General features: G+C 48.3%; 1 protein-coding gene and 1 pseudogene across 2 annotated transcripts; one reads left to right on the top strand and one right to left on the bottom strand.

The window, feature by feature from the left end:
* Window positions 1-12534: 12534 nt before the first annotated feature.
* On the bottom strand, window positions 12535-13523 carry LOC307095440 (EKC/KEOPS complex subunit LAGE3-like; the record flags this gene model as incomplete). Its single annotated transcript, XM_079764623.1, has 3 exons — window positions 12535-12697; window positions 12902-13036; window positions 13411-13523. 3 exons carry the CDS (start codon window positions 13521-13523, stop codon window positions 12535-12537), a joined length of 411 nt encoding a protein of 136 aa, XP_079620749.1.
* Window positions 13524-18144: 4621 nt separating this feature from the next.
* LOC307095213 (synaptophysin-like protein 1) lies at window positions 18145-19118 on the top strand (annotated as a pseudogene). Its single transcript has 2 exons — window positions 18145-18812; window positions 19067-19118. The product of its transcript is annotated as a synaptophysin-like protein 1 (transcript).
* The last annotated feature ends 1233 nt before the right edge of the window (window positions 19119-20351 follow it).

Below are 20351 nucleotides of genomic sequence, written 5' to 3'. Positions count from 1 at the left end.
AAAGACCAATTATGTGGTTAGAGCGGCGGTCGGCAAACTGCGGCTCGCGAGCCACATGCGGCTCTTTGGCCCCCTGAGTGTGGCTCTTCCACAAAATACCACGGCCTGGGTGAGTCTATTTTGAAGAAGTGGCGTTAGAAGAAGTTTAAGTTTAAAAAATTTGGCTCTCAAAAGAAATTTCAATCGTTGTACTGTTGATATTTGGCTCTGTTGACTAATGAGTTTGCCGACCACTGGTATATTCTATTGCTCGTAGGACACAAACCTGTACAGCATTTACTGTGCTGAATACTGTAGGCAATTGTAACACCATGGTAAGTATTTGTGTATGTGAACACAGAAAAGGTGCAATAAAAATATAATATCTATAATAATCTATAATAATAAAAGCATAATATGCTAATTAGACCTGATGACCTTCCAGATGAAGCCGGGGCTGTGAGGGAAGCCTGGGTCCCAGATGCCAGAGGGAAGCTGGTGCCGCCAGCTGGAGGAAGGAAGGCTTACTCTTGCACGAATTTTGTGCATTGGGCCTCTAGTAAAGGATAAAAGTGGTTTTCCGGGCCGGGTGTGTCTCAACAGTTGAATGGTGACCTAGAAACCAGGAGGTCACAGTTTGATTCCTGATCAGGGCCCCATTGCTGGCTCATCCCCAGTCGGGGGCATGCAGGAGGCAGCTGATCCATGATTCTCTCTCATCATTGATGTTTCTATCTCTCTCTCTCTCCCTCTCCCTTCCTCTCTGAAATCAGTTTTTTACAAAAGATAAAAAGTGGTACACCTGTATAGGGCATTTACATGAATAGAGCTTGCAGGACAGGAAGTTGCTCTTTGAGTGAGTGGTGAGTGAATGGGAAAGCCTCAGACGTTACTGTATACAACTGTAGACTTTATAAACACTGCACATTTAGGCTACAATAAATTTATAAGACAACATGAGATTAAATCAAGCACAAGAGAAATGATACGGTCCTGAAACAATAAACATGAGATGTATGAGGCTGCTGCTGGTATACCAGGGCATGCTGTTTTACAGCAATTTTTTAATAAGTAGAAAGATTGCCCAGCCGGCATGGCTCAGTGGTTGAGCATTGACCTATGAACCAAGAGGTCACAGTTCGATTGCCGATCAGGGCACATGCCTGGGTTGGGGGCTTGATCCCCAGTGGGGGGCGTGCAGGAGGCAGCTGATCAATCAATGATTCTCTCTCATCATTGATGTTCCTATCTCTCTCTCTTCCTCTCTGAAATCAATAAAATATTTTAAAAAAAGTATAAAGACTACACTGTAAAAGAATGATGAAAAATTTAGTAACTACATAAACCAGTAACATTGCTGTTTATTATCAAGTACTTTTATACAACTGGCAGCACAGTACATTTGTTTACACCAGCATCACCACAAACGCATGAGTAATTCATTGAGCTATGATGTCAGGACAGCTATGATGTCACTGGGAGATAGTTATTTTTCTTTTTAAAAAAAATATATTTTATTGATTTTTTAAGAGAGGAAGGGAGAGGGATAGAGAGTTAGAAACATCAGTGAGAGAGAAGCATCCATCAGCTGCCTCCTGCACACCTCCCACTGGAGATGTGCCCGCAACCAAGGTACATGCCCTTGACTGGAATCAAACCTGGGACCCTTACAGTCCACAGGCCGACACCCTATCCACTGAGCCAAACCGGTTAGGGCAAGATAGTAATTTTTCAGCTCCATTATAATCATACTAGTGGCCCAGTACATGAAATCATGCACGGGGCGGGTTGTCCCTCAGCCCAGCCTGCACCCTCTCCAATCTGGGACCCCTTGGGGGATGTCCAACTGCCGGTTTAGGCCCGAGTCAGACATCCCTCTCATAATCCGGGACCGCTGGCTCCTAACCTCTCACCTGCCTGCCTGATCGCCCCTATCCACTCTGCCTGCCGGCGTGCTTACCCCCAACTGCCCCTCCCCACCGGCCTGATCGCCCCCAACTTCCCCCCACTGCCGGCCTACTCACCCCCAACTGCCTCCCCTGCCCCCGCCCCCCCCCAACTGCCTCTGCCTCGGCCCCGCCACCATGGCTTTGTCTGGAAGGATATCCTGAAGGTCTCCTGGTCTAATTGGCATATTACCCTTTTATTAGTATAGATGGGATCACTGTCATACATGTGTCATTACTGAAACATCGTTATTCAGTGCATGATGGTACTTTGTTATGGCACTCTAGGAAACTCACACAATTATGAACCGAGTAGTGATATAAGCTGATTGCATGCTTATTGCTACGGATTTCACATATGAAATATTTACCTACCAAAAGGTCACAAAGACTTTTCTCCTATGATTCCTTAAATTTTTATGGTTTTAGCTTTTACATGGAGAGCTCTGGCCATTTTAACTTAATCTTTGTGCATGACAGGAGGTCAGTCCTCAAGGAGTTTGAGTTCTGTTTTTCCCATATGGATATTCCAGAGCCATTTGTTCAAAAGGTCACCCTTCTCCCACTGAATTATCTTTGAGATCTTTGTGGAAAATCAATTGGCCATGTATGTGTGGGTCTGCTTCTGGACATGCAACTCTGTCATCTGGATCTACGTGTCCACCCTGGCACCAGTTCCACACCATCTTGCTTACATTTAGAGTCAGTCTTGAAATTAGGCTATGTTACTTCAGCTTGCATTCCTATGATAAACCACACTTGATCGTGGTACATTAGTCTTTTAATATACTGTTGGATTTGATTTATAACTTTTTGTTAATTTTCTTGCATTAATGCTCATAGGGGATATTGGTCTGTAGTTGTCTTCTTTTTTTAAAAGATATTTTTATTGATTTCAGAGAGGAAGGGAGAGGGAGAAAGAGATAGAAACATCAATGATGAGAGAGAATTACTCACTGGCTGCCTCCTGCACACACCACACTGGGGATCGAGCCCGCAACCCAGGCAAGTGGCCTTTGCTGGAATCGAACCTGGGACCCTTCAGTCCACAGACCAATGCTCTAACCACTGAGCCAAACCAGCTGGGGCTGTAGTTGTCTTCTTGCTTATGTTTTTGTCTGGTTTTGTTTCACGGTAATATTGTTCCCATTCTTCTATTTTTTGAAAAATATGTGTGAGAATAAATGTAGCTCAGCAGTTGAGCATTGATCCAGGTACCAGGAGGTTTCTGGTTTGCTTCCTGGTGGTCAGGACAAATGCCTGAGTTGCAGGGATGGGTTAGGGTGGGCTGGGGAGCATGCAGCAGGTAGCCAATCAATGAGGTTCCTCTCTCTCATCTATGTTTCTGCCTCTCCATCTCTCTCCCTTCCTCTCTTTAAAAATCAATAAAAAAATCAATAAAAACATATTTTTTTAAAAAAAATTCTGAGTCCATTATCCTTATTTGTTATACAGTTGCTCAGATAGTCTTCTTTCTTCTGGTTTTAGTTTTAGAAGCTTGTGTCTTTTTAAAAATATATATTTTTATTGATTTCAGAGAGGAAGGGAGAGTGAGAGAGAGAGAAACATCAATGATGAGAGAGAATCACCAATCGGCTGCCTCCTGCATGCCCCACACTGGGGATCGAGCCCACAGCCCACTGAGCCAAACCGGCTAGGACTAGTTTGTGTCTATCAAAGAATTTGTCTGCTTTCACCTAAGCTGTGCCAGAAGCTGGAGCAGATCATCAGCTTCATGTCCAACAACAGCTAAGGGTGGCGGAATAGGTGAGGAGGGGGCTTTCTGGTCCTTGGCCATCTTTCATTGAGGGGGGCGGGCCTCAAGCCTGGGGCTCAGGGTTGAGCCCAAGATTGGGTTGCACGGGTGAGGTCACCCAGGCAATGTGTTCCCGGCACACCTGGGCCCCCTTCATTAGTGCCTTGTTTTGAACCCTGCAGGTGGGCAAGGGGGTGACAGGACCAAGATCCACACCCCAGCAGCAATGATACCCCCAAACTCTTGACCTTGTGCCTAGGTGTTCTGACAGCACATGGCCTCATGGCTATGTATAACCCCGACCACCTACACTGAGTGGCCGGATTATTATGATCTCTGAATGCATAATAATCTGGCCACTCAGTGTATATAGTGTATATGTATATTAGAGGCCCGGTGCATGAATTCGTGCATGGGTGGGGTCCGGCCAGCCTGGCCAGGGGGAGGGGACATGGGCAGCTGGCCGGCCTGCCTGCTGGTTGAACTCCTGATTGAGGGGACAATTTGCATATTAGCCTTTTATTATATAGGATATACACTGAGTGGCCAGATTATTATTTGTTCAGAGATCATAATAACCTGGCCACTCAGTGTAAGTGTCCACCTCTCTGTCTCTATCTGCAAGTGCCTTCCCGGATGTGGTCAGCCTATCAGTGGCCTCTGCCCTGGCCTCCCTCAGGTTACGTTCCAACAGAGGAGAAACCTGGTCAGACAGAGGCAGATGAGGTCATCACGGTGCTCACCCCCTCACCCCCAGGGGCTTCAATGCCCCCAAACTCCTTAAAATCTGGCAACTTCTTCCTGTCCCTGTTGTATGTCCATCATGGGGAACTCGCCAACCTCTCCTCCCCTCCCCCACTCATTAACACAAAAGAGGGGCCCAGCCAGTTTGGCTCAGTGGCTAGAGTGTTAGGCTGCCCACTGGACGGTCCCGGGTTCGATTCCAGCCAAGGGCATATGCCTCAGGTGCAGGCTCCTGGCCCTGGTCGGGGTATACGCGGGAGGCAACCAATGGGTGTCTCTCACACATCACTGTTTCTCTTTCTTTCCTGTCTCTCCCTCTCCCTTCCACTCTATAAAAATCAATGGAAAAATATCCTCAGGTGAGAATTAAAAAAAATAAATAAATAAAAAGAGGGCAGCAGGGGAGGCCGGGAATGTTCTAGGCCAAGAAAATCGCTTTTGATGAGACTTGGCTGAGAGAGACCGAGGTCTGATTAAAGAGCCAGTGTGTCTTGGGCTGCTCTCTGCCAGGCATTGTTATTGGAGCTGGGGACACTGCAGGGGTAGTAAGTAACACAGAGGGTGGGAGAAGCGGAATGCACCTTTAAGGAGGGGCCAGAAAAGCCTCTCTGAGTGGGTGACATCCGAGAATTACCTGAAGGAGGTCAAGCAGTAAGCCAGGTGGATCCCTGGGGGAAGAGAGTTCCAGAAGGGAAAGGGCCAGTGCAAAGGCCCTGAGGCAGCAGCGGGCCTCGTGTGTCTCAGAAGGGGGAAGAGGCCAATGTGGCTGGGTCAGAGGGAGCAAGGTGGAGAGGGGAGGGGAGAGGCCAGAGAGGGCACAAGCAGGATCACATAGGGCTTTATAGGTCACTGGGAAGCAAGTATGTCAAACTCGCGGCCCCACAGGCTGCATGCAGCCCACAAGGAATATTTGTGCGGCCCCGCCAATATAAAGGTATGTAAGAAACGTTTTAATAAAAATTTGGTAACTTAACTTTTACAATATCCTGTTATACATAATCCTGTGTAATAAAAGGCTAATATGTAAACTGTCCCCTCGACAGGTAGTGAGACCCAGAGTTTGACCAGGGGGTGGGGCTGGCCTGCCAACTGCCCTCGGCCCCTCCCCCCGGCAGGCCCAGTGTGATGGGCCCCGATGGGGGCAGGCCAGCCAGACCCCACCCATGCACGAATTCGGGCACCGGGCCTCTATTTATTAATAACAAACTACAACGTTCGCTAATGACTGATGACTATAATCATGTTGCATTCATTTCCCTTATGGGCCTTACTCGCAGGCGCACCATTTCTCTCCACTCATACTAGCAGCAAATATTTTAGCAGCCGATAGCCACATCATTATTCTTGGACTGACTTGTTTGGTGTGAGCAACAGGAAATATTTCACTTTCAGAGAAGAAGAAAAATAGGTTTATTTGCATTATGCTCATTAATTTGTGTGGTTATTCAGTGTCTGGTAAGTTAATGTTCAAGAAAAAAAATATATTTAAAATACATTTTATTGATATTTTACAAAGAGGAAGGGAGAGGGATAGAAAGTCAGAAACATGGATTAGAGAGAAACATTGATCGGCTGCCTCTTGCACACCCCGTACTGGGGATATACCCACAACCAAGGTACATGCCCTTGACCGGAATCGAACCTGGGACCCTTGAGTCTGAAGGCCGATGCTCTATCCACTGAGCCAAACCGGTTAGGGCAAGAAAAATATTTTTATTAAAAAGTTCTATTATTTTATGTGAACGAAGACTCATTTCAGCCCTTTGTATTCAGCACGTCTCTATTGAAATGAACCTACGTTTCTATGAAAATTGGAGCTTTTGTTTTTTTGTGGCCACGTACACTTCCACCTTGTTTGTTGGGCACAGTGAGCCAAAGGAAGGACTGAGGGGAGAAGAAGCACCCGGGGAGGGCTTGGGCAGTGCAGTGCTCTGGCTGCCTAGAAGCGTTACAGTAAAGACGTGAGAAAGGTTGTGTGGCTGCTTTGAACTCACCGGGAGTCAGAGAAAAGGGGGCTTTGGAGACAGGATCAGGGGTGAGCCCTGGTCCAGCTGCCCCTGCCCCCTGCTCCCCTGGTTACAAGTCTCCTGGGGACCCTTAGAGTTTAGGAGAGAGGAAAAGGTTCATGCCGGCCCTAGCTGGTTAGGCTTAGTGCTGTGGTTGGCAAACTGCGGCTCTTTGGTCCCTTGAGTGTGGCTCTTCCACAAAATACCACGGCCTGGGCGAGTCTATTTTGAAGAAGTGGCGTTAGAAGAAGTTTAAAAATTTGGCTCTTAAAAGTAATTTCAATCGTTGTACTGTTGATATTTGGATCTGTTGACTAATGAGTTTGCCGGCTTGCCTTTTGGTCGAACTCCTGGTGGAGGGGACAATTTGCATATTAGCCTTTTATTATATAGGATATTCACTGAGTGGCCAGATTATTATGCGTTCAGAGATCACAATAACCTGGCCACTCAGTGTATGTGTCCACCTCTCTGTCTATCTGCAAGTGCCTTCCCGGGTGTGGCCAACCTATCAGTGGCCTCTGCCCTGGCCTCCCTCAGGTTACGTTCCAACAGAGGAGAACCTGGTCAGACAGAGGCAGATGAGGTCCTCACGGTGCTCACCCCCTCACCCCCAGGGGCTTAAAGGCACCCAAACTCCTTAAAATCTGGCAACTTCTTCCTGTCCCTGTTGTATGTCCATCATGGGGAACTCGCCAACCTCTCCTCCCCTCCCCCACTCATTAACACAAAAGACGGGCCCCAGCCAGTTTGGCTCAGTGGCTAGAGTGTCAGGCTGCCCAGTGAACGGTCCCGGGTTCGATTCCAGCCAAGGGCATGTGCCTCAGGTGCAGGCTCCTGGCCCTGGTCGGGGTACACGCGGGAGGCAACCAATGGGTGTCTCTCTCACATCAATGTTTCTCTTTTTTTCCTGTCTCTCCCTCTCCCTTCCACTCTATAAAAATCAATGGAAAATTATCCTCAGGTGAGAATTAAAAAAAAAAAAGCGGGGAGCAGGGGAGGCCGGGAATGTTCTAGGCCAAGAAAACAGCTTTTGATGAGACTTGGCTGAGAGAGACCGAGGTCTGATTAAAGAGCCAGTGTGTCTTGGGCTGCTCTCTGCCAGGCACTGTTATTGGAGCTGGGTACACTGCAGGGGTAGTAAGTAACGCCGAGGGTGGGAGAAGTGGAATGCACCTTTAAGGAGGGGCCAGAAAAGCCTCTCTGAGTGGGTGACATCCAGGCATTATCTGAAGGAGGTCAAGCAGTAAGCCAGGTGGATCCCTGGGGGAAGAGAGTTCCAGAAGGGAAAGGGCCAGTGCAAAGGCCCTGAGGCAGCAGCGGGCCTCGTGTGTCTCAGAAGGGGGAAGAGGCCAATGTGGCTGGGTTAGAGGGAGCAAGGTGGAGAGGGGAGGGGAGGAGGCCAGAGAGCGCCCAAGCAGGAACACATAGGGCTTTATAGGTCACTGGAAAGCAAGCATGTCAAACTCGCGGCCTCGCAGGCTGCTTGCAGCCCACAGGAATACATGTGCGGCCCCGCCAATATAAAGGTATGTAAGAAATGTTTTAATAAAAATTTGGTAACTTAATTTTTACAATATCCTGTTATACATAATCCTATGTAATAAAAGGCTAATATGTAAACTGTCCCCTCGACTGGGAGTTAGACCAGGAGTTTGACCAGGGGGTGGGGCTGGCCTGCCAACTGCCCTCGGCCCCTCCCCCCGGCCGGCCCAGTGTGATCCGCCCCGATGGGGGCAGGCCAGCCAGACACCGCCCATGCACGAATTCGGGCACCTGGCCTCTAGTTATTAATAACGAACTACAACGTTCGCTAACGACTAATGACTATAATCATATTGCATTCATGTCCCTTACGCGCCTTACATGCAGGCGCACCATTTCTCTCCACTCATACTACCATCGAATATTTTAGCAGCCAATGGCCACATCATTACTCTTGGACTGACTTGTTTGGTGTGAGCAACAGGAAATATTTCGCTTTCAGAGAACAAGAAAAATAGGTTTATTTGTAATATGCTTATTAATTTGTGCGGTTATTCAGTTAATGTTCAAGAAAAAAAATTATATATATATTTAATATATATTTCATTTATTTTTTACAGAGAGGAAGGGGGTGGGATAGAGAGTCAGAAACATGGATGAGAGAGAAACATGGATCAACTGCCTCCTGCACACCCCCTACTGGGGATGTGCGCACAACCAAGGTACATGCCCTTGACTGGAATCGAACCTGGGATCCTTGAGTCTGCAGGCCAAAGCTCTATCCACTGAGCCAAACCAGTTAGGGCAAGAAAAAAATTTTTTTTATTTTCATTTAAAAAAAATTTTTTTTATTTTTTAAAATATATATTTTATTGATTTTTTACAGAGAGGAAGAGAGAGGGATAGAGAGTAAGAAACATCGATGAGAGAGAAACATCAATCAGCTGCCTCTTGCACACCCCCTACTGGGGATGTACCCACAACCAAGGTACATGCCCTTGACCGGAATCGAACCCGGGACCTTTTGGTCCGCAGGCTGATGCTCTATCCACTGAGCCAAACCGGTTTGGGCAAGGAAAAATATTTTTATTAAAGAGTTCTATTATTTTATGTGAACAATGACTCATTTCAGCCCTTTGTATTCAGCATGTCTCTATCGAAACGAACCTACGTTTCTATGAAAATTGAAGCTTTTGTTTTTTTGTGGCCAAGTACACTTCCACCTTGTTTGTTGGGCACAGTGAGCCAAAGGAAGGACTGAGGGGAGAAGAAGCACCCGGGGAGGGTTTGGGCAGTGCAGTGCTCTGGCTGCCTACAAACGTTACAGTAAAGACGTGAGAAAGGTTGTGTGGCTGCTTTGAACTCACCGGGAGTCAGAGAAAAGGGGGCTTTGGAGACAGGATCAGGGGTGAGCCCTGGTCCAGCTGCCCCTGCCCCCTGCTCCCCTGGTTACAAGTCTCCTGGGGACCCTGAGAGTTTAGGAGAGAGGAAAAGGTTCATGCCGGCCCTAGCTGGTTAGGCTTAGTGCTGTGGTCGGCAAACTGCGGCTCGCGAGCCACATGCGGCTCTTTGGCCCCTTGAGTGTGGCTCTTCCACAAAATACCATGGCCTGGGCGAGTCTATTTTGAAGAAGTGGCGTTAGAAGAAGTTTAAGCTTAAAAAAATTGGCTCTCAAAAAGGAAATTCAATCGTTGTACTGTTGATATTTGGCTCTGTTGACTAATGAGTTTGCCGACCACTGGCTTAGTGGCTAGAGCATTGGCCTGTGGACTGAAGGGTCCTGGGTTGGATTCCAGTTGGGGGCACATGCCTGGGTTGCGGGCTCAGGAGGCAGCTGATTGGTGGTTCTCTCTCATCACTGATGTTTCTATCTCTCTCTCTCCCTTCCTCTCTGAAATCAATAAAAATATTTTTTTAAAAAAGTTCTTGCCCGAGAAGGCCCACTGCTGCCTCAGGGCCTTTGCACTGGCTCCTCCCCGTCCGGAACTGGGTCTTTGTCTCGAGAGTTTGTATGTGTTATCCTGCAGGTGAGAATCTTAGGGAAGGGTTTTAGTAGAATATTCATCAACTTTCCAGGTGCATTGTTAATATGCTGATGCATCCACATTAGTGTATAGGGGAGTTTGGGATTCTTCTTTGGTCTGTTTTACTGTTTCACTTTTGTCTTGGATCTATCTGGCTCCAATTAGATTTTTGATCTTTTTCCCCCTGACTTCATCTATCCTTGTGTTTGGCTGGCACATGGCATTAATGGGGTCTCTGTCCTTCATCTCCCCCCACCACATCCGCCGCCCCCCCCCCCCCCCCCCCCCCGCCTCCGCAAAGGTGAATTAAGCTCTGTATTCTCTGGTTAGGAAGGAGAGGTGTAAACCATTTGCTCTCAAGTGTCCTTAATTAGGAAAGACAAAGTCTTGTGACTCACTAGCTGGCTGTAAGTGGTTCAAATGGTTTGGCCTTGTTTATCTTCTCTCGGTTTCCCCATTTCACTTGCCCAGGAAATTTCCTAGCTTCTTCCTGTCCTGCCTCACAGAGATGGGAACATTTCCCGCATGGTGGCTCGGGTACCGAAGGCTCCCAGGATTCAGGGATGACCAAAGCTCAGCGCACAGCCTGGGGGTGGGGAGCACCGGAGTGCCCGGCAGGTGCAGGGGGGGCCTGAGGGAGATGGGGAGGGGCTTGGGGGACCCAGACTATGGACTCAGAAGAGGAAGCCGAGAACAAAGTCCCCTTACCCATTCCGAGGTCTCACACTCAGTTCCTTACCGCGATGTTCTGCCCGGTTTCTGACTTGTCATATTTCACTTCGTTCAGTAAAGAGTTCAGAGAGGGGTCCTGGGTTTATCCAAGAACCGACTAAGAGTAAGAGCCCGAGGTGGCCGTTGGGTTAGGCGGAGAGAGAGGGGAGTGAATACAGGCCACCGTTCGCCGGGGTGGGTGGGGGGGGGGAGGCGGGGGGCGGGTTTAAATCTCCCGCCTCGGGGAGGGCGGGCAACAGGCTGCGGGGAGCGACCGAAAAAAGAAGACAGAGATAGGCCAGCAGAGCCTACCCTTCCAGATCTCCTCCCCTGAGATCGCCGAGGGCATCATGCTACCCTGCCGCTTCCTGTCTGCCCACCAGCAGTGGCTCGATCCTCCAGACACACGCTGGCAGTACCTGCTGATGGCCCAGGGGCCATCCCCTTCAAGGTGCTGCGTAGGGAGATTGACAAGGCCAAGGGCCACTTTTGCACTCGCTGGAACCAGGAAATCAAGCAGCTCTTCCTGTATTTCCACTTGAAGATGGAGAAGCCACCCACTGCATTGCCTCCTGGGGTGAAGCAGCTGCCACCCCCACTGTTGAATGATTGGCCCCCCAAGGTGGCACAAATACCCGAGTCTTTGTCTCCACCCCTGGCAGGAAGCCTGCCTCTGCCCCTGATTCCACCCAGTGGGCCTGCACCCTCAGAGCCCATGAGCCCTCTCCAGCTGCCCCCCTCCAGCTCTTGGGGTCCACCGGCTAGCACCTGTGGGCCACCCACCATCTGGGGTCCATCTGCCTGCTCCCGGGGTCCATGCTCCTCTCTTTGCTGGAGTCCACCCCCAGGTCCCCGGGGTCCGCCCTCTAGCCCCTGGGACCCACCCCCAGCCGCCTTAGGTGCACCCCTCCAATGCTGGGGTCCATCCCCACTCCTATGCCCTGATGGAGAGACCCCCCCCCCGCACTCTGCGGGCTGGGGGAACATTCCACCCCCTTTCCTGGCCAAGTGAAAAGTCAACCCCTCTGTATTTCTGCTTCCCTGTTTTCCCGTCTTCCCTGTTACCCCTCACCCCCGCCCCAATAGAAGTTTGCTGATTTTTACAGGGCTGTGCCCTGTCCCCAGACCTCACTTAAAGAGTCTCCTGGGGAAACAAATTTTTAAAAAAGGTAAGCCCTAGCTGGTTTGACTCTGTGCTTAGAGTCGGCCCATGGACCTAAGGGTCTTGGGTTTGATTCCTGGTCAAGGGCAAGTACCTTGGTTGCAGGTTCCCCAGTCCCAGTAGGGGTGTGTGTGGGAGGCAACCAGTCAACGTGTGTCTCTCCCATCAATGTTTCTCTCTCTTGCAACCTCCTCCCTCCCTTCCACTCTCTCTAGAAATCAATGGGAAAAATATCCTCAGGTGAGGATTAAGAAAGGAAAAAAAAAAAAGGTAATGTTCAATGTTCAATGAAGTATTTTCAAGAAACTAATCATCTTACACATTTATAGGATCACTATTCATCTAATGTATAACTACGAGTATAAAACTACAAAACATATTCCAAAACGTTGACACTACTTAGTGCTGAATGTCAGGACACAATTGATTTTTTATTTCCTTCCACTGCTTCAATTGCTCTGTACTACTATCTGAATCCCAGAACCTCCCCACCTCTACTACATGAGGACAGAGGCAGCACCATGGTAGCTGAAAAGAAAGTCAGACACAGAACACTAGCTCAGTTTTGTTTTCTGCAGTAACAAACATTTAATCACCCATTTTTCTCAAGCAACAGGGAAACAGAACAAGCGGGCATAGAGAGCCAGATGGCAATATGAGCAAACAACGGCGCCCGGTCAGAGAGGAGCACCACGCCAGGGATCAATCCCCTGGGCAGTGCCTAGTTAGGGTCGCCGGGTTCGGCCCCAGGCCTCCTCGCCCTGTTGACTCTCCTGGGAATAAAAGGCCAAATGCACTGGATGTTCTGCATCACCACCGAAAGCTTTTCGAGGAAGGAGCCCACGGAAACACGGAGCAGATCAAAGTCGTCGGCGATCCATTTGCTAAAAGCGAGGGATAAAAATCAAGTTAAAGGCGATGACTCTCTTACACCCAGCACACCACCCCCTCCTTCTTCCTCCCCCACCCCCTCCCCCGCCAGACCTGACACTCCGTGTACGCATGACACAGCCCCTCTCTGGCTAAGATGGGCTCTTAGGCCCTGAGCACTTGCCCCCACCCCCATATTGGCTGCTTCTACAACTGACACAGAGAGCACGGTGCCCTTGATCTTGATCTCCCTTTGAACCGTCGTCTGCTGGGGGTTTTGCTCCTCTCCGTCGTCCATGGTTATGCGGGCCATCTCCGCCTCCAGCGAGCACCGGAAAGGCACAGTGAGCTTGCTGAGGGAGACGGGGTTAAGGCACCATCTGCAGCTGAATTTGCCAGTGCCTCGGGCTTCCTTGTACCTCAGAGGCTGGCCTGCACCCCAGGCATCCCTCAAGTCGTCCGCCCCCACTCCCACCCCCACCCCCACCCGCAGCTCAGGCCACCCTCAGTTCATCCTGTCCCACCTCCGATACTCCCTGAGGCCTGCTTCGCTTCCCTCCAGCCCCTGCCCCTGTCCACTCCCCTCCCACCCGGCTACCCCAGGTCCCCACCCTGCTCCCATTTTTTTCTTCAGGCTGCCCTGTCCCCAAAAGCCAGCCCTAGCCTGCGGGATGTCCCTGAGTCGTCCCTTGGCCACTAGGCCTCAGGGCATCCTCGGAAAGGATACAAGATCTTCTTTTGGTTTTCCGGTCCGGCAGCCATGGATATTGCATAGCCACCTGGCCCAGGAACATGGAGTGCCCGTGCCACAGTGGGAGCATCAATGGCTGCTGTTCCCATGGTTTCCTCGTCTCCAGGGCCACCCGGGGAAGCCAGGCCACCCTGATTGTCGGGGGCACCAAGACCACCCTGGCCAGGAGGGCTGCAAGGGTCACCCTGGGTGTCGGGACCACCAGGGCTAGTAGGGCCACGAGGACCACACTGGCCTTCCAGATCACTAAGGAGGCCATGGCTGGTAGGGTCTCCGGTTCCACCCTGGTCTCCAGGACGACCGGCCGGCCCCCCTGCACTAGCCGTACAACCTGCATCTTCTTCGCCTGCGGCCTGCACGGCTGCTTCTTCGCAATCCATGTTCCCCTCCTAGTCTAACTTCAAGATGGCGGCCCCCTCAGTCCAATTTAAGGAGAGACAGAGGGGCTCTCAGGAAGTCCCACCCTTTCACAGGCCAGGCCACTCAGCGTGTCCAGGGCGCCTGCGCAAACAACGGCTTCGCGCGCACAATCGAACCCGAGTGCGCATGCGCAAACAGACCCCCTCCCGCGGCCCCCCCCCCCCCACTCGTTGGTTTCCTGGCAAGAGAGGCCTGCTATGGGCTGCCGTGCTGAGGCTGCTGGGAACGTGACTGTTTCCCGCTATCTGGCCGAACGCCAGGCTTCCGGGTGAGCGTCAAAGCCGCTGGCAGCACCAGCCTGGCCCTGTCCCCTGTCATCGAGTTCTGGGAGTGACTCGGTGGTGGCGGCGGCGCCTCTGGACTAGTCCTGGCCTGTTCATCTCTATGGACTCCACCTGCTGCTGCATCCGAATCTGCAGAGACGGTGGGGCCCAGCCCTGGGGGGATTCCCAGCAGCAGTCACTCCTCCGTGCCTCTTTATTGCTGAGTGCTATTCCTCGCTCAAGTGTATCATTATCTGGGTAACCATTCACCTGTTGATGGACATTTTTTTAAAAAATTTTTTTGACATTTTTTTTATTGAGGTATTATATGTATACATATCTTACCATTGCCCCCCCCCCCCACCCCACACCCATACATGCCCTCACCCCCCAGAGTTTTGCGTCCTGTTGATGGACATTTGGGTTGTTTTCAAATCGGGCTTATTATTAAGAGTTGATACAAAAATAAATGCACAAGTCTTTGTGAAGACATATGGTTTTAATTATCAGGTAAATAGCAGACGTGGCCTTGCTGCGTCATACGGTTAAGTGGAAATTTAACTTTATAAGAAACTGAAGAACTGTTGTTTTTCAATATGATGATGCCAGCTTACATTCCCAGCAGCAAACTAGGAGCTTTTTGTTTTGTCTGTATTCTCTTTTAGTCACACTTATATCTTCCAACTTTATTCTTCTTTTTCAAGGTGGATGTTTCTATTCTGGATTCTTTGTATTTCCATATACGTTGTGGAATCAGTTTGTCAATTTCTGCAAAGTCAGCATTTTTATTAGGTTTGCATCAAATTTATAGAATGGTGTGGTGTGAACGTACAATTTAAGAATGCTGGGTCTACCAATCCATGAACATGACCTATTTCTCCACTTAGTAGGTTTTCTTTAATTTCTCTTAGCAACAGTTTTCACAGTAAATATTTTGTAATTTTATAAAGTGCATCACTAAGTATTTCATGTTTTGGAATGCCATTATAAATGATAGTGATTTTTAAATTTTCATTTTTCTTTTTTGTAGATAGGATTTTCTACATACACAAACATGCCATCTCTGAATAAAGCTACTTCTCTCTTTTTTTCTAATTTGCATGACTTCTATTTCTCTTTCTTTCATAGTGCACTACCTAGAATTTCCAGGACAATGTTGAACAGAATTCTGTCTTTTACCATTCAGTATCATGTTAGCTGTAGGATTTTTGTAGATTCCCTTGTTCAGATTAAGAAAGTTTCCTTCTGGTTGTATTTTTCTGAGTGTTTTATTAAAAAAGGATAAGTGGCTGTTGAATATTGTTAAATGCTTTTTCTGCATCTATCGAAATGGCTGTATTTTGCCCTTTATTTGCTGAATATGATCAAAGACACTGGTTCATTTTTTAATTTGAGACCAATATTTTATTGTTGAGCTAAATCTCACTTGGTCGTGATGTATCATCCTCTTTATGGTTTGCTAGGTTAAGTTTGCTGATATTTAATTAAGTTTTGTATGTGTAACTTCATGAAGGATATTGGTCTGTGGCTTTCTTTCCTTGTAACGTCTTTGTCAGGTTTGGGTATGATGTAATACTGGCCTCATAAAATGATTTGAAAAGTGTTTACCCTCCTCTACTTTCTGAAAAATTTTGTATAGAATTGATAATATTTCTTTAAGTATTTCATAGTATTCAGTAATAAAGCCATGTGAGCCTGGAGTTTTCTGTTCTATTTCTTTGATAGAATTAGGGGATATTCAGCTTTTCTCATTTTTCTTGAGTCAGTTTTGGTAAGGTGGGTCATTTAAAGGAGTTTGTCCATTTCATCTAAATTGGCAAATTTGCTCACAAGTATTTTTCTTCGTATTGTCTGGGTACTTTTGATCAGTTTTATTGGTATTAAAAAAGCTTTCAGTTTCAAGTATTTTCTCTATCATTTGTTCATTTTACATTGTATTCATATCTGCTTTACATTATTTCTTTCCTACTACATATTTAGATTTTAATTTGCAAGTGATAACAAAAGAGATAAAAATAAAAAATACCCTGGCTAGAGCCAAAGGGAGAATTTCTGGGTCTATGTAATTGAAAGGTTAGGGCGTATTTCCTGGCTGGATCCAAGATTTGATTCTCTGAGATTTGCCTTTCTTGCCCCAACTTCCCTTCTGTTCGGTGCCTGCCTGCACCCCTACAGCCCCCCAAAGTGTCGCTAGTTAGATGGGATCAGCGAGGCTGCAGGAAAGCAGGGCTCTGGTTTGCCAGGGCAGGGGGATGGGCACATCTGTGTGGAAATAAGGACACTGGTAGCAGGGGAGGGGGGATGGATGTTGGGTGGCAAAACCAACAGATGTCTTCCACAGTGGTGCACACGTCATCAAATTTAAAACCCATTTCCAATGTTTTAAAAGAACCACACTAGGAAAGATGACTTCTTAGTCTAATAGAGCCAAACTGTGTCCAGGTAACTTAACAGAATCCCAGAACAAAACTCAAGAGTATATTTGGGAACGTAGATACCATCCTGGGTAAAATGTCATAATATCTGGCATCCAATCTACAATTACCACGTATGCAAAGAAGCAGGGAAATTCAACCCCATTGTTTGAAGCCAGTCACAAAGAGGCATCCAGGTTGGAAAGGAGACATCCAACTGCCTTATCCGCAGATAACCTAATCACCTATGATGACAATCTGATGTAATCCACAGAAGAGCTAGTAAAACTATACCGAGTGGCCAGATTATTATGATCTCTGAACGCATAATAATCTGGCCACTCAGTGTGTGTGTGTGTGTGTGTGTGTGTGTGTGTGTGTGTGTGTGTGTGTGTACATGGTCAAGGGCATGAATTTGTGCATGGGTGGGGTCCGGCCAGCCTGGCCAGGGGGAGGGGACATGGGCGGTTGGCCGGCCTGCCTGCTGGTCAAACTCCTGGTCGAGGGGACAATTTACATATTAGCTTTTTATTATATAGGATATACACTGAGTGGCCAGATTATTACGTATTCAGAGATCATAATAACCTGGCCACTCAGTGTATAAGCAAGTTTGGCAGGGTTGCAGGAAAAAAAAGGTACATCAGAGGGTGCTAAGTCCTCCCGGCAAAAGCTAAACAAATCCTCTCAACACTTTGCTTCACTGATCTGAAATGTTAGTAAGCCACAAAATTCTCATTCTAGTACTTCTGGGTTGTTTTATCTCCTTATGCAAATTAAGGTGCCTGTTTTTCTTTTTAATTTTGGCAGGAATCAGAACTACTGGTAAACAAACAAAAAAAAGTGAGCAAACTAGAATTCTGGTGGGAGGGCACACTTTCTGGAGAGCAGTTGTGTACTGTAGACTAAGAGTCTTAAAAAGTAAATATAAATGTACATTTTTTTCTTTCTTGATGAAGGTATTACATATGTGTCCTTATCCCCCCATTGCCCCCCCCACCCTCCCACCCCCACTCACCCCCCTGGTGTCTGTGTCCATTGGTTGGGCTTATATGCTCACATACAAGTCCTTTGGTTGATCTCTCCTAAATATACATTTTTCACTCAGTAATTCTACCATTTGGACTCTATCTTGAGGAAATAACCATTCACACAAAATCATCTAGCAGATTTCCACCAAATCATTATTTCTTTTTTTTAAATATATTTCGTTATTGATTTCAGAGAGGAAGGGAGAGGGAGAGAGAGACAGAAACATCAATGATGAGAGAGAATCACTGATTGGCTGCCTCCTGCACGCCCCACACTGGGGATCGAGCCTGCAACCCGGGCATGTGCCCCTGGCCGGAATCGAACCTGGGACCCCTCAGTCCACAGGCCGACGCTCTATCCACTGAGCCAAACCGGCTAGGGCGCCAAATCATTATTTCTAAGAGGAGGAAGATGGAAACATGAAATGTTCAACAATTACATTAGTGTACATCTGTTATGCCTCCAATGGCACGTATTTAAAGTTTGCCCTTCCTCTCGAGCCTCCTCCTCCGCTGGTCTTGTGGGTCCTCCACCGCCGCCGCCCAGCCGTCCTGATTGTCTCTCCTTCCCTCGCTCAGAGGATGCCCTCCTTCCAGCTCAACCTCAACCCGCTCACAGAGCCCCTCGGCTTCCTCGGGGTCCTTGAATGGATTGCTTCTATCTTTGCTTTTGCCACCCATGGAGGTTTTAAGGGCAAAACGGAAATTCTAGTGAGTTGTCCCCCTAAAGTTCCTGACAATAGAACCATTACAGCTACTTTCGGTGAGCCGTTAAGGTCGAATGAGGCATCATTTCAGTCTTCTCCAGTAAATGCATGTGGTGTAGGTTGCAAGGAGTTTGTCCTTGTTGGAGATCACGCTGCTTCTGCGCAATCCTGTGTCCGTTTGCATGTTTGTCTTCCCATATGCATGGCTGCTCTTCTGCTCCATGTTGGTTACACAACCCGAAATGGGGATAGTGGAAAACTTCCCATGACGGACCTTGTTGTTGTTCTTGTTGTCACATTCTTGTAGCTGGTGAGCACTTCAGCCTGGGCTAAAGCTCTTACAGAGATTAAAATAGCTACAGGCCACAGTATTGTCCAGGAACTCGCGCCCTGTCCTTCTCAAGGATTGATGTGTTATTTTGGCTCTCTGGCTAGTTTGGGATCCCTAAACGTATCTGTGATCTCTGGCTTTCTGAATATGATACTTTGGGGGAGGAAATGCGTGGTTTGTGTCCAAGGAGACCAATTTACACAGTCCATCCAGTACTTCTGCTTCTTTTTAAAATTTATTTTTATTTTTTTAAAATATATTTTATTGATTTCCTACAGAGAGGAAGGGAGAGGGACAGAGAGCCAGAAACATCAATGAGAGAGAAACATCGATCAGCTGCCTCCTGCACACTCCCCACTGGGGATGTGCCTGCAACCTAGGTACATGCCCTTGACCGGAATCGAACCTGGGACCCTTGAGTCCACAGGCCCAAGCTCTGTCCACTGAGCCAAACCAGTCAGGGCAGTACTTTTGCTTCTTATACCCAAGGAGGTATTCCACCTCCAACTGGAATATAATTAAAGGGAGAAGTACACTGTATAAAATATACGTCTATACGGCGATCTGTTGCCAACATCTTGGGAAGCATTATGTGTTTCTAATGAAAGTAATGGCTCGTTCAGTAAATTGGTGGGTTTAAAATTTCGCTGCTTTTTGACACAAAACCTGTACCTTTCCTAGAAATTTCAGATGTAAACATATTCTTACATGTAAATTTGAAAATTCAGGGCCTGTTATGAGATGATACACATTTTAAAATGAACATTAATTTCTTCACTAAGCCTTTTTCCTTCCAGAGTGTTTACACCTTAAGCCTTAACACATTGCACACCAGTAGTTTTTTTTAAAAATTTCTTTATTGATTAAGGTGTCACATATTTGTCCTCATCCCCCCATTCCCATCTCACACCCCTCCCCACGGATGCCCCAACCCCCTGTTGAACTTAACCATTGGTTAGGCTCATATGCATGCACACAAGTCCTTTGGTTGATCTCTTCCCCCTCCCCCCACCCTCCCCTATCCTCCCTCTGAGGCTCGATAGTCTGATTGATGCCTCCTTGTTTCTGGTTCTGTTCTTGTTCATCAGTCTCTGTTGTTCATCATTTCCCCTAGATGAGCGAGATCATGTGTCACTAGAGATATACTTATAAGAACTGAATGTGAGACGAGCAATAATAGTTATGCTGACAGGCAAATGAATCAGTCTGTAGTGAGTTTCTTTCTGGACCAACAGTTCTTTTGAGACCCAATATCAATGTCCACCAGTTCCTTATGAGTACATGTCGGCACTGACCCCTCAGCTCTGGATGGTGGACAAATGGTGGTAATGCAGGTCCGATTCCCTCTGGTTTGGTCTCGGCCGGACCCAGGGGCACGGCTTCACCCGGACTCAGGGGCACGTGGCCTCACCCAGACCCAGGGGGCGCGTGGCCTCACCTGGACCCAGGTGCGCGCGGCCTCACCCGGACCCGGGACCCAGCCTCACCCGGATCCAGGGGCACACGGCCTCACCCAGACCCGGGATCCAGCTTCACCCGGACCCAGGGGCGCGTGGCCTCACCCGGACACAGGGGCGCATGGCCTCACCCGGGCCCGGGACCCAGCCTCACCCGGATCCAGGGGCACATGGCCTCACCCGGACCCGGGATCTAGCTTCACCCGGACCCAGGGGCGCGTGGCCTCTCCCGGACCCAGGGGCGCGTGGCCTCTCCCAGACCCAGGGTCGCGTGGCCTCACCCAGATCCAGGGG

The sequence above is a fragment of the Cnephaeus nilssonii genome, assembly GCF_951640355.1.
Source record: "Cnephaeus nilssonii genome assembly, chromosome: X".
Classification (NCBI taxonomy): domain Eukaryota; kingdom Metazoa; phylum Chordata; class Mammalia; order Chiroptera; family Vespertilionidae; genus Cnephaeus; species Cnephaeus nilssonii.
This window is presented reverse-complemented; position numbering and strand designations above follow the sequence as displayed.